Here is a 13416-nt window from a genome sequence, read left to right on the forward strand (position 1 = left end):
TTGTGAATAATGTTCCTCGATCGAGATTATCCGAATTTGATTAATGTAAAAAGCTCTAATATTTGACAAGAAAAGAGAACAAAATTATAGCAATGTGTATATAATTATTTATTTTGACAAAAGAAAAGTAACTTGTGTAATTTTTCAAGTTAAAGTAAAAATTTACTCACAAATTTTTCATTAAGAAGCAACATTGCTTATGAAGTTTTTTCTTTTGGATTTAATGTCAATTTCTTAACTGTCAAAATTATTTTTTAATAGGAGGGGGTAACATTATTGCATTTTAAAACTTATGCAACAACATTAAATCCAAAATAATCTTTCAGAGTAATATTGCTTTTAACCAAAAACTTTGAAATGCTTGTTTGGGTTAGCTTAAATAAGTTTTTATAAACGCATTTTACACAAGTCGAGATAAAACTTTTATCACATACTTATCTCGTATTTTATAAGTAAGGTTAAAAAAACTACTTGTAAGCCATTCCAAGCATGCCCAGAAACTAATTTTCACCTTAATCCCCGTTTTTTTTGGGTCAGGAAATTACATTTTATTGTAAAAAATCTATTATTCAATATGAAAACAAAGAACAAGTATATTATCAAAGCAAATGTCATAAAGTGTTTCGTTTGCATTTGGCCTATAGTAAGTTTTTCCCCTCTTGGTAAGGACGATCTATAGCAAGTTGATGCCCAGGCAATAATTAAAAACTCTAATCATTGATCATAATAGTAGTACAATTAACTGTCTCCCTTTTTATGTGCTTGGCTATTTGTTTCCTTTTACATGTTATTACACTGGAGTCTGATACTATAATCGTAAATCTGCGTCACTTAGTGATGTTTAGAGGCACATGTACTACGTAATTTATAAAAAAAATTATTGGCTATAAAAAATCATCATCAGTATTTGGATCACTACTTATTATTATCAAATACATGGGAGCCCGCTTGCTGCCTAGTAATAAAAATTAGAAAACGAACCAACAAAATATTGATTCAGTTAGTAAAGAATCCATTCATAACTCATAAGAGTTTGAATTTCACTGCCGATGTAAAAATCTTATTGATAGATTATCTGTAAATATCTCGGTAAGTATTTTTTAAGTCTAAAGGTATGTCTTGATCTTGGTGAGTCCTGCAACTCAAATACTTACACTTTTCTTTTAGGAAAAAAAAAACCCAAGTGGAAAATAAGAGCAACAGGGACTGGATTGAAATGTGTTAGGCCCAGATATATAGTCCCATACTGGGCCAGATCCCAATAATGTTGGCCTACTAAGTGAACCAGCCATTTAAATTTCTTGCCTCATTGTAAACTGAATGGCATGAAGAAATGATGGCTTCGTCTGGAGAGAATGCGACTTTGGTTCCACCTTCACGGGAGGAAGAAGACCTTCTTGATCATAGCTCAAAGAGGACTAAGAACGTTGCCACCAAAGGAACAGAAAACTTATTGCAAGGGCATTGGCCGAAGCTAGGAGCTAAACCTGATCAGATTGCCTTTGGGCGGCCATCATTTGCAGATAAATTGAAAGGAGTGGAGAAGCAAGGGGAGTGCACTGAAGAAGACATTGAGGATGACAGTGAACACTCGGATGATTCCATGTCTGAGGATTCTCATTCAAAGGAGAAAGAGAAGGAGCCTATTTGCAAAACCATTGAAAATCATAGTAGGAATTTTCCTACATTCTGTTTTTCAGGGTGAATGAAGAAATGATTATACAGAGCTTGGCATAGAGCAATTATTGTCAAGCTACTAGATAAGCATGTGGGATACAAGGCCCTACCAACACGTCTTCAAACAGTCTAGGCGAAAAAAGGAGTGATCAACCTTATCAATATTGGCTATGGTTTTTTTGTGGTGAAACTTACAAATAGAGAAGACTATTTTAATGCATTAACTGGGGGACCCTGGATGATATATGACTATTATCTAACTATTAGACCTTAGGAACCAAACTTCCAACCTGAGAGAGCAACAATTGACAAAGTGGCAGTCTGGGTTAGAATGCCAAGAGTTCCTTTAGAATATTACGATGAAGAAGCTCTAACCTGTATTGGTAACAGAATCGATGAAACAATAAGAGTTGATATGAATACTTCTTGTCAGTTAAGGGGTCATTATGCTCGAATTTGTGTCCTAGTTAACTTAAACCATCAACTGATGCCTGGATTTACATTGGATGGAGAAGACTATTATCTGGAGTACGAGGGATTACACATGCTCTGTACAAAGTATGGTATTTATGGTCATCGCAGCAAGTCTTGTCTTCAGCGTAAAGCTCAAAATGTTATGCCAGAAACCAATGAGCCTAGAATAGCGGAAGAGCAGGTAAATAGGAACAAGAGAGAAGAGACGACGAGTCGTCAAGCTGTATGGCAAGTTGTGAATAAAACTCACCAGAACTGGAAAAACAGAGATGGTAAAGGTGAGTCAACTCGACCAAAGAATAAGGAATCACGATTTGAGATACTTGCTGACATGAAGGAGGCCCAAAACGGCATGATCGTTGTTCCCCAGAGTGAACAACAACAAGACCCCATTTCACCCTGCCTCAGCGCATTACCAGTGTACGTTCCTTGCTAATGCGAAACAGTAGTATGGGTAGGAAGACCAAGGATGCCAGTAGCATGAGAGAGAGAGCCAACAAGGGACCACTGACATGGCAGAGAAAGAGGTGCGTAATGAGGAACTACATAGGCAACTAATTTTGAGAAGAAAGGTGAAGAGGACAAGGGAGATGTATCAAAAACATGCATAAAGCGGTGAGGTTCTCGTGTTGACCCTTGAGAGCAATAATGAGACTATGGATAGTGAGAATCAGGTGGATGACATGGAGTAGGAATATTCCCCTTTGGATCATAAGGACCAAACTGGGCAAGAGCAAGCCCAGGAAAGGAATCCCTATTTAGACTCAGGCGAAAAGGATAGACATTTGGATATGGGAAACGATTTTTGGTGGGTCGTGTGGGAGCCCAAGTGAGGCTGAGCATATGGATCTTGGTTGTGAGGGGACGGTGGTCCAGAGACTCAATTCGAGGCTTAGTGGGCCTCTTTGGTCTGTTGCTTTTTGTAGCCTTTATGGATAATATACTCTATTGGAAGTCTCCTTAGGAATATTAAAGCTGTCTACAGTGGTCCTAAGCCTAGTATCATCATCCTCTCTGATACAAGATGTGAGAATGACGAAAGGTTTCGGTGTATCCGCTTACTGGATTTTGACTCCATGGAGGTGGTGCCTAGTGTTGGTCGTTCAGGGGGCCTAATGGCGGTATGGAGGAGTGGTGGTGGACAGGTGATGATTTTGCAAGTGGATCGGCAATTTATTCACCTCAAATGTGAATATTCTAACTAGCCCACGTTTCTCATTACAGCCATTTATGCCATTCCTCATTCAAATCTGAGGAAGGTTTTATGGGAAAAGTTACAGAATATGGCGCAGTATATTTCTATGCCTTGGGTGGTTTTGGGAGATTTCAATGACGTCCTTGACGCCACAAAACGAATTGGGGGCAGATCCTTCATTTCGGCTAATAAAATTGCTTGGTTCCAAGACTGCATAAACGAATGTGGGTTAACTAACATGGGATATAAATGTCCAAAATTCACTTGGAAGGGACCTTGCCTCTCGGGATGCAGCAGGCTTTTTTAGAGATTGGACAGAGGTCTAGGTAACACTGAATTCCTTTCGCTACTACCTGATTATTTCATCAAGGTACTTCCTAGAACTCATTTTTCTGATCATAATCCCATTCTACTCCAATATCAAACCTCCTGTGTGAGTGTGAATTTGAAACCGTTCAGATTTGAAGCAATGTGGCTATCACATGAAGATTTTAAAGAGTTTCTTAGTGAGAACTGGTTGGAGGGGGATGATATAGATAAATCTCTTGATAATTTGCGGCAATCCCTATTGGTTTGGAATAAGGAGACCTTTGGGTTAGTAGAAAAAAAGAAAAGAATTATTCTTTCTCGTCTTGCCGGAATACAGAATTCTGCGGCCTACCCTTTCTCTCCATTCCTGTGTGAGTTGGAACTTAAATTGCAAAATGATCTGGATACGTTATTAAAATTAGAAGAAATTAAATGGTTTCAAAAATCCAGAGCGGATTGGATCAATCAGGGAGATAGGAACACTCATTACTACCATTTGAAAACAAATATGAGAAGAAGGAGGAATAGAGTTCTTACTCTGAAGGATGATAATGGTAATTGGATAGAAGATAAAGAAGAGTTGTAGAGATTGGTCGGCAACTATTTTAACCAATTGTATCAAAATGATAACTTGTTGCTTGCTTAATTACACACGGTGAGTAATTTTCCAATTTTGGATCCGATCCAAAACTCTGTTTTGAATGCCACTCCTACGGATGAGGAAGTTAAAAAGGCTCTTTTCTCTATGGGGCCCTACAAAGCACCTGGGTATGATGAATTTTCTCATGTATTCTTTCAATCTAATTAGGGAAAACTGGGCAAGTCTATATGTCAGTTTGTGAAAGCTATGTTTGACCATCAAGGATCTCTAGCTAGTGCTAATAAAACCTTAATTTCTCTTATTCCTAAGAGGGAGAGGCCTAAATCCATTAGCCACTTTCGGCCTATCTGTCTGTGCACGATACATTATAAATGTTTAACAAAGCTCATTACAGGTCGGCTTTAAGAATATATGGATAAGTTGATCTCGCCTTTTCAATCTAGCTTTATCAAAGGGAGACATATTCAGGATAACATTGTTATAGGACAGGAGATAATACAATTAGTGAAAAAAACCAAAGGAAGGAAAGGTCTTATGGTTCGGAAGATTGACTTGGAGAAGACCTATGACAAAATTAAATGGGATTTCCTTTAACAGGTGCTCCGAGAAACAGGACTGGAAGAAAAGTTAATTAGTGTTATTATGGAATGTGTTTCTACAGTCTCTTATAATGTTTTATGGAATGGGGCTCAAACTGAATTTTTCCAACCTCAAAGGGGTCTTAGACAAGGGGATCCTCTCTCCCCTCTATTATTTGTGTTGTGTATGGATAAGCTTTTTCATTGCATTAGTGATGTTGTAAACAAGGGGGAGTGGAGGCCCATTTCGATAACCAAGGAGGGTCCCTATATCTCTCATCTCATGTTTGCAGATGATTTACTTCTTTTTGGAGAGGCCTCTGAGAAGTAGGCAAGGTGTATGATGGACTACCTGAATCACTTCTATGCTACCTCTGGGGAAAAGATTAGTTTTAGCAAATCTTCAATGATCTTTTCCCCTGAGGTAGAAGTCAATCTGAAGAGGAAAATCAAAGAGATTGCTGGAATGGTAATTTCTACAGATACAGGGAAATACCTAGGGGTTCGAATCATCAGAGGGAGGAAACCTAGGGATTACTTTCATTATATAATTGATCGGGTCAGAGCTAAGTTGTCCTCTTGGAAGGAAAAATCCTTGTCAGTGGCAGCAAGAGTAATATTAGCCAAATCTATGATCAATACTATTCCTCTATACCCCATGCAAGTGGCTAAATTACCTGGTTCTATTTGTGAAGAGGTAGAAAGAATCCAAAGGAACTTTATTTAGGGAAATTCGGATAAAAGACATGGATTTCATCCCATTGGTTGGGAACAAATTACACTCCCTAAGTCCCATGGAGGGCTTGGGTTCTGTAAACTGACTAGTATGAACCGTGCTTGTGGTGCAAAATTGGCCTAGAAGCTCTTGATTGGGGAGAAAGGTCTTTGGGTTGATGTCCTATTTAAGAAATATATGATTCGAAACGAGAAGAATCTATTGGATGCTCGTAAGGGAGACTATTCGATTTGGAAATTTATTTCTCAACAACAGGAAATTATTAAAATGGGCTCCAAATGGAATATTAGAAATGGGCATTCTGTCCACTTTTTTACTGACCATTGGCTTCTTGTTGGTAATGCGATTAGTGACTCTTGTCTAAGACCCTTAACACTGCAGGAAGAGCAGAGTAAAGTTTCTGACTGGATAAATCAAAGTGGTTGGATATGCAACGATTAGTTGGCCTTGTGCCTAATGAGATCTTGTTGAGATTAATTCCTACAACACCGACATTGGAGGATGCAGGAGATGACATTCTTCCTTGGGGGGAGACTAGTGATGGAAGCTTCTCCATTAGAAGTGCCTATTTTCTTTTGGAAAAAACCCCCGATAATCCTCATGGCAAAGTATATAAAGCTATATGGAAATGGCAAGAGATCGAGCGTATTAAAATCTTTATGTGGATAGCCTTTCATAACAGATTGCCTACCAATGCTCGAATTAGTTCCTAGCCTCTTACTTCCCCCGCTTGTCCTCATTGACATAATTCAATTGGAGACACTCTCTACATTCTTTAGGACTGTGATTATGCGAGAGGCATTTGGCTGCAACTTGTACAACCCGGGTATATGGCTTCCTTCTTTGCAGCACCTCTTCATGATTGGTTTGCGTTCAATCTAAAAAGGAATCTGGGTTTATTTGCTACTGAGAACTGGGATTTACTATAGGGGTTTACTATTTGGAAACTTTGGTATTAGAGAAATGAATCAGTGCATAATGATAGTTTTGTCAAACCGATTAATCCTGCTGCTATTATTCTTCAATCCTAGAAAAATTATGTTAATAAGGATTGTTTAGCTCCCCCCAATGATGCAAGGTTGATTTGGCAACCACCACCTCCAGACTGGGTTAAGTTGAATGTTGATGGGGCTACGGCAAGATCCAATAATTTATCAAGTTGTGGAGGGGTCCTTAGAGATCATACAGGTGCTTGGATCGTGGGATTCTCACATAAAATAGGTATCGCTTTTGCAATTGAAGCCGAACAGTGGGCAATTTTGAAGGGACTTGAGATCGCTTGGGATCTGGGTTATAGAAGGGTCATCCTTGAATCTGACGCTCTAAACGTGATTTTGATGCTATAGAATGGAAAACTCTCACCTAATGGCTAATGCCAGTATGCTAGTTCTCCAGATTTAGACGGTAATGATGTGTCCTTGGAAGCTCAGAACTCAGTATACCTCTCGGGATAAGAACCAGCTTGTCGATAAACTTGCAAAGGAGGGTTTATTGAAATCCTCCGTCTTTGTTGCCTGCCCACCGCCACTGCAGGGCCTGGCTTTAAAGGAATGTTTGGGATCTAGTCTCCCTTGATTTAGTTTTCTGTTTTCATTTTTTTGGGCTCTGCCCTCTTATGTATCAACCAAAAAAAGAATGGCGTGAAGAAATTTATTGGGTAAAAACAAGAAGTACAAGACAGTGAAACATGTAATTTGGCTGCGCCTAAAATGACTTAGAGGTAGCAAAAAACCAAAAATTGTCATAATTGTCGAGATGAAGGAAGGAAGCAGCCCTGAAAACGAAATGTGATTATAAAAGAAATGGAAGTACAAGCACATGAAGAACTTTGTCCCAACCCGAAACAGCACCGTTGGTGCCAGCAAAGCAGCCACGCCAGCTCCTCGGGTCCTCTTTCCCCTCGAAGATAGAGCCCCACCACACCACCCCCTGCGCCATATACAGCTCTATACAAATACGAACACTGCATCAAACATTTGCTATTAAAGCCTGCTTACCCTGCCCTGCTTCACCCACGCATACCTGCAGGCCCCAACCTCAAGTTTTTGAATCCAAAACCCCATATTTTTATGATTAGTATAAATATCAATAAAGAAATTTCTAGTTTTTATGTTTTCCTGATGCTTGACAACGTAAAAAAAACTGGATAAAGAAAAACTAACATCTTTGGGGGGAGGTGACAGAATTTATTATTACTCTGCTGTGGTTAGGTTCACGCGATCTCTCTACTTTATTTCACGATTATTCCTCTGAGAACTGCATCATCTTTTCACGCAAGCTCTATGTTTAAATCGTCACTGTTAATCTTTTGAAAAAATATTTGAAGGATTCATTATTGCGGAACCCACAGACACTCTAAACGAGTTCGCAGTACACATACGTAGTATTTTTTGCGCAATAAATGAGCAGTTTGAATCCAAATTTGGGCCGTCCGATTTACTGACAAGCCATATGAGTCGAACCACAATCTCTCGCCCCACGAAGAGCCTCTAAAGCAGCAAACTCTCTCATCGTTTTCCCTCCTACTGCCTCGAAAGTATCAAGTTTTCAAGCTCCTTTCGAGGTTTTTTACTTGGGTTCTCTCTTTGGGTCCCTGTTTTTCCTCTTTTCCGGGTTTCTTTGAAATTTGAAGTGAAGGCGGTCCACATAGCATAATATTGCTGGTGCATAGTGCATTTCTCTGAGAGCCTTTAATGGCTGTTCTGCTGCTTCTTCTCCTTTTAGCGGCTTATGCTTCTGCTTCTTCTGACGGAGGTAAGTTCGTTTCTTCCTTCTCATTTCTCCCGTTTCTCTGTCTTCGAGTCACTTCCCTGTCCTTTCGCCGTTCTTCGATGCGTTTAACTTGTCTTTTTAATGCTCTTTCTCAAATCTTAATGCTCAATGGGTTTCATTCCCGTCTACCTTTAGGGGGTCAAGTTTTGTTTCTCTCCATTTTATATCATATCGGTACTTTTATGACTCCATTAAGAATGGCATTCGATCTTTCATGACGAGACGAACCTTTAAGCTGATAGCATCAGTATCTATCGTGTGATTGCTTTCGTCCCTCTTCTGTATCTGTCTATGTTGGGTAAAGAGACGTGTCATTGAGTTTAAACTTCAAAGTCGCAATCTTGCTATGGGACCTTCGGAAATCTGTGAGAGATAGAGTTGATTGGTCTAAATGGTATTTTGCTCTTTTCTGTAGGGACCAAAGTGAGGTGTTCTCTTTGAGAAAAAGAAATCTTTTTTATTTTATGGAGAATCTCCGACCTGTCCTTCCCTTTCTTTATTGTTAATTCATAGTCTTATTGCGTCCCAGGTCGTCTGACAGTTCCTGGGTTCCTTGCTAGTTGATAGATTCTTTTAGGTTCGCAAAGGATCGTTACATATAATTTATTGAAGAGGTTGGATTTGAATCCTCTCAACGTCCTTGGAAATTGACCTTCACAATTTGAGATATACTGAGTAATAAATTTTGCTTCAATGGCATTGAAGGCCGCATTATGTGAGATCTGTTTGTTTTTCTCCCTGAAACTGTTTAGAGTTGGGTCCTACGGGGTACAGACTCTATCTCTTTTTAAAATGTGTCAAGGGACCAAAATACCCCAATATGAGGATGTAAGTGATGGAAAAATTTAAAATTTATTGGGGTTGGATTCGAATTTGTAAAATATTCAGCTTCAGCAGGGTCCAGGAGCAGTAGGTACCGAGTTGGCAGGTCTGCAATAGTCTTCCTGAGTCGGTACCATTATAAGCTGCCTGCCAACAGGGATGTCAAATGCAGAGTTGGTCCACAACATTAATAGACGAACTAGTCCGGACTCTCCCTCCATTTAAGATGGGAAAAATAACCCATTTTAAACAAATTAGTCTCTTCCAATCAATTTGAAATCTAGATTTCTTTTTCCATTAAACTTTAGAAATATCTAAATCATAGGAAGCTGCACATTCATAAGTTATGAATAGTGTTTCACATGAACACAGAGGACCCACATCTTACTATTTTTAACATATCAACTGTTTGGTCGAGATATTTGCCAGAGGATCCTTAGACGACCCAACCAACTCCAGGGTATGTTTAGACCATTAATAGAGCAGGTACTGGTACTTCGTGTGAAATAAGTAAATTTGTGAGAATCTGTTGCATGTGAAGCATGTTCTAGCCATTTATCGTTTGATTATGCTAGCGTAATATCAGCTCAGTTCTTTCAGCTTTTCTCTCAAGTTGTATATTTACTTTCCTCTTAACTTTCGAGAAATTTATTCTTTTATTAAAATCCAAAAGAATCAGCCAAATATATGTCCTACGTAGCCTATAGATAGGACATAATAAGCCCACATGGGATGACAGGTAAAGTGACCTTGAATTTTGTTATGGTCCACGCGAACAGTATATGTGCTTACAGATACAGCATCTTCTCTAGATTATATATGGTGGCAATTTTTTTTTTAATTTATTCTTAGTCAAAGGCTTTTCTTCCTCGTATGCCCAGCTTATATATTTTTAAGACTAAAAAATAATATTGATGTTGATAGCTATCGCCTATCACTAAAGTTTTCCCTCATGATTGTTCCGCCTGTCGAGCAGACTGCCACATTAACTGTTTGCTGCTAAACGTCTGTGAGGCTCTAGCAGAATACAGAAATTTAGGCCTTACTTTTCTGATGAGCAAATCATTCTCCACCTTTGGAATCATTATTTCTCAAATATAATCATACACTTCTTTGAATGTAAATATTTCATACATTGTTCGTAAGGTTCATTGAAATCCCACTAACGACAAGCTGATTTGTCCTTGATTGCAGTAAGAAGACTGTACTGGTACACTATTTTGAGATTTTACGAAAGAAGTTTATTTTTTGGTGAACAAGGAGGAAATTAAACTTTTCTTAGGGATAGGATAGAATAGAATCCTTAAAAGGGCAAGTGAATGGTGGAAAAGGAAAATGAATTTTAAATCCCTAACTCATCCCCATTGGCCATTGCGCAATCTCCTACTAGTTCTTTTTCTTTATTTTTTTTCTAAAGGTTTGTGTATTTAGTTTCTCCATGGGAAGTATAATACATTGAATTGCGTTCTTCAAATTGCCTTAAATAGCAGCAACAGAAAATAACTTGCCTTAAGTTGATACCGATAATCTTTATCTAACTGTGACATATGTATATATGCTAAGAGAGCTAAATGTTTTGATTGGTAAAAGAATAGGAAATTTAAAAAAAAAAGAAAAAAACTACATATTTGGATTTGCTCTTCCTATTCTATCTATTGTGGATGGTTGCTGCATTTGCATAATTTTTTTCTTTTGTCTCTTATTTGTGGTTTGAGATTAGTTTGATGTGGTCATTTGCTTCTCGCTCGTTTCAATATTGTAACCCCTCCTTGTCTTGAATGATCTTACTGTCCAAGATCCTTCTTCATTTATAGTCATTTTATTGCCCTTGCAGATGCCTTTGTTGGAGCCAACATTGGGACAGATGTCTCTGACATGCCAAATCCAACACAGATTGTAACCTTACTTAAGTCTCAGAACATCCAACATGTGAGGCTCTACGATGCTGACCGAGCCATGCTCCTTGCACTTGCCAACACAGGAATCCGAGTAACTGTTTCTGTCCCCAACGACCAGATCCTTGGCATTGGTCAGTCCAATGCCACCGCAGCAAACTGGGTTACTCGCAATGTCATAGCTCATTACCCTTCAACCAACATAACGGCCATAGCTGTAGGATCAGAAGTCCTTACTACCCTCCCAAATGCAGCTCCTGTCCTGGTCTCTGCCCTTAAATTCATTCACTCTGCCCTCGTTGCTGCTAATCTTGACCAACAAATTAAGGTCTCTACTCCTCATTCATCTTCCATCATCATTGACTCGTTCCCTCCTTCACAAGCATTTTTTAACCGCACTTGGAATCCAGTCTTAGTTCCCTTGCTTAAGTTTTTGCAATCTACAAATTCATATTTCATGCTTAATGTATATCCTTACTATGATTACATGCAATCAAAAGGTGTAATCCCCCTTGATTACGCATTGTTTCGCCCTTTGCCTCCAAACAAAGAGGCTGTTGATGCCAACACCCTCCTGCATTATACTAATGTGTTTGATGCTGTGGTTGATGCTGCGTATTTTGCCATGTCCTATTTGAACTTCTCCGACATCCCTATTGTAGTGACTGAATCAGGATGGCCTTCAAGAGGTGATTCCTCTGAGCGAGACGCCACTATTGACAATGCCAATACGTACAACAGCAACTTGATTAGACATGTCCTCAACAACACGGGCACTCCCAAACATCCAAAGATCTCTGTTAGTACTTATATCTATGAGCTGTTTAATGAAGACTTGAGACCAGGTCCAGTGTCCGAGAGGAACTGGGGTTTATTTTATGCCAATGGTGCACCGGTTTACATGTTACACTTGACTGGGGCTGGCGCTGTGTTGGCAAATGATACTACAAACCAGACCTTTTGTGTTGCCAAGAATGATGCTGACCCTAAAAAGCTCCAGGCTGGACTTGATTGGGCTTGTGGACCGGGGAAGGTGGATTGTTCTTCTTTGCTAGAGGGTCAACCGTGTTACGAACCAAATAATGTGGTAGCGCATGCCACATATGCGTTCAATGCATATTATCAGATGATGGCTAAGTCTGCTGGGACCTGCGATTTCAAAGGGGTTGCCAGTGTCACCACTACAGACCCAAGTATGTATGCCGTCTCTTTATGTACATTTTGAGGGCAAGTTAGCAGAACACTAAGTAGAAAAGGGAAAATGCGTGTTTGCGCACAATAATTAGAGAATTTGAATGATCACTTGACAAGTGTGGTAACGATGGTGAATGAAATACTCTTAAAATAATAGATTGCCAAATGGACTTTATTGTTTCACTAAAACTAGTTATGCGTCAAAAAGCATGCTTCGCATGTGAAGTTTTTCGAATTCAATTCTTACTTATCAATTGACTTTCTGAAAGAGTCTGTTGAAACACCACATTATGTTGTGGCCATTTTTAAAAGCAAGCACGCATTAGTTGTCAGATTCAAATTGATTAGAATGAATCTAACGCATCTAACACGTTATAATTGGTACAGGTCATGGTTCTTGTGTGTTTCCTGGAAGGTATGATCTCTAGCTTTTGGACTAGTGCTTTTCCTGTTTAGTTGTTTATAATTGCCAGGCACCGTAGCAATTTCACTTTTTAATTCTAGTTTTCAACGCAAAAGAGAAAGCTTTGAAATATGCTACTATACATGCATGCTGAGCTATTCTTCTTCTTCTTCTGGGAAAACAGTGATGGTAAAAACGGCACGAGCATAAATGGCACATCCCTGGCTCCCTCGTCCAATATGACAGATTCAGGTTGCTTGTCACAATACTACTACAAGGATGGTTCTTTGCCAAGCTTCGTGATTACAATAGGTCTTTTACATCTGAGTGCACTTGTCATGTAAACAAGGTTCATTTTGGACTATAATTTATGGAGGCATGCTCTCTCCAGGGGCCTTCTGGTAAGATTTGCTAGCAAACCCAGTTTTGTGTTCTTCAGGTAGAGGGTTTGTCTGTGAATGGCAAAGGGTGACTAAAATGTATATGGGCAAATTGTATCACGAGTTGTCCGCTGGAATTTGTACAAACAAACCCAAGGTATTATTTGACGAGTTTGTATTCTTTGATCTTCAATCAGCGCTCTCTTCTTCGGGTATCCATTAGAATGACCTTGGTATGATCTCAGTTCTATTAAATTGTCGCTCGCATGATGCTTAGTTGAAATTATACCAAAGCCTAACCTGATGTACAACGAAGTTAATCGATGTATGTAACTTGTGATTAATATTTTATTAATTATTGTATGAAGTAGGGGCATGAT

At 39.0% G+C, this 13416-nt stretch overlaps 1 protein-coding gene across 1 annotated transcript; it reads left to right on the plus strand.

Moving 5' to 3' along the window:
- Positions 1 to 8202: 8202 nt before the first annotated feature.
- LOC114724839 (glucan endo-1,3-beta-glucosidase 3-like) lies at positions 8203 to 13187 on the plus strand. The gene is made up of 4 exons (XM_028911287.1): positions 8203 to 8324; positions 10999 to 12252; positions 12641 to 12668; positions 12841 to 13187. The coding sequence occupies exons 1-4, from the start codon at positions 8264 to 8266 to the stop codon at positions 12998 to 13000; spliced, it is 1503 nt and encodes a 500-aa protein (XP_028767120.1). The 5' UTR covers positions 8203 to 8263; the 3' UTR covers positions 13001 to 13187.
- Positions 13188 to 13416: the final 229 nt, after the last annotated feature.

Source organism: Neltuma alba, unplaced genomic scaffold, assembly GCF_004799145.2.
Source record: "Neltuma alba isolate B1F8T4 unplaced genomic scaffold, ASM479914v2 tig00012201_pilon, whole genome shotgun sequence".
In the NCBI taxonomy this organism is placed as follows: Eukaryota; Viridiplantae; Streptophyta; class Magnoliopsida; order Fabales; family Fabaceae; genus Neltuma; species Neltuma alba.

Coding starts and splice junctions, on each gene's coding strand:
- LOC114724839 (XM_028911287.1), top strand. CDS start 8,264: ATGGCTGTTCTGCTGCTTCTTCTCCTTTTAGCGGCTTATGCTTCTGCT. Junction 8,325..10,998: donor TTCTGCTTCTTCTGACGGAG/GTAAGTTCGTTT, acceptor TTGCCCTTGCAG/ATGCCTTTGTTGGAGCCAAC. Junction 12,669..12,840: donor TCTTGTGTGTTTCCTGGAAG/GTATGATCTCTA, acceptor CTGGGAAAACAG/TGATGGTAAAAACGGCACGA.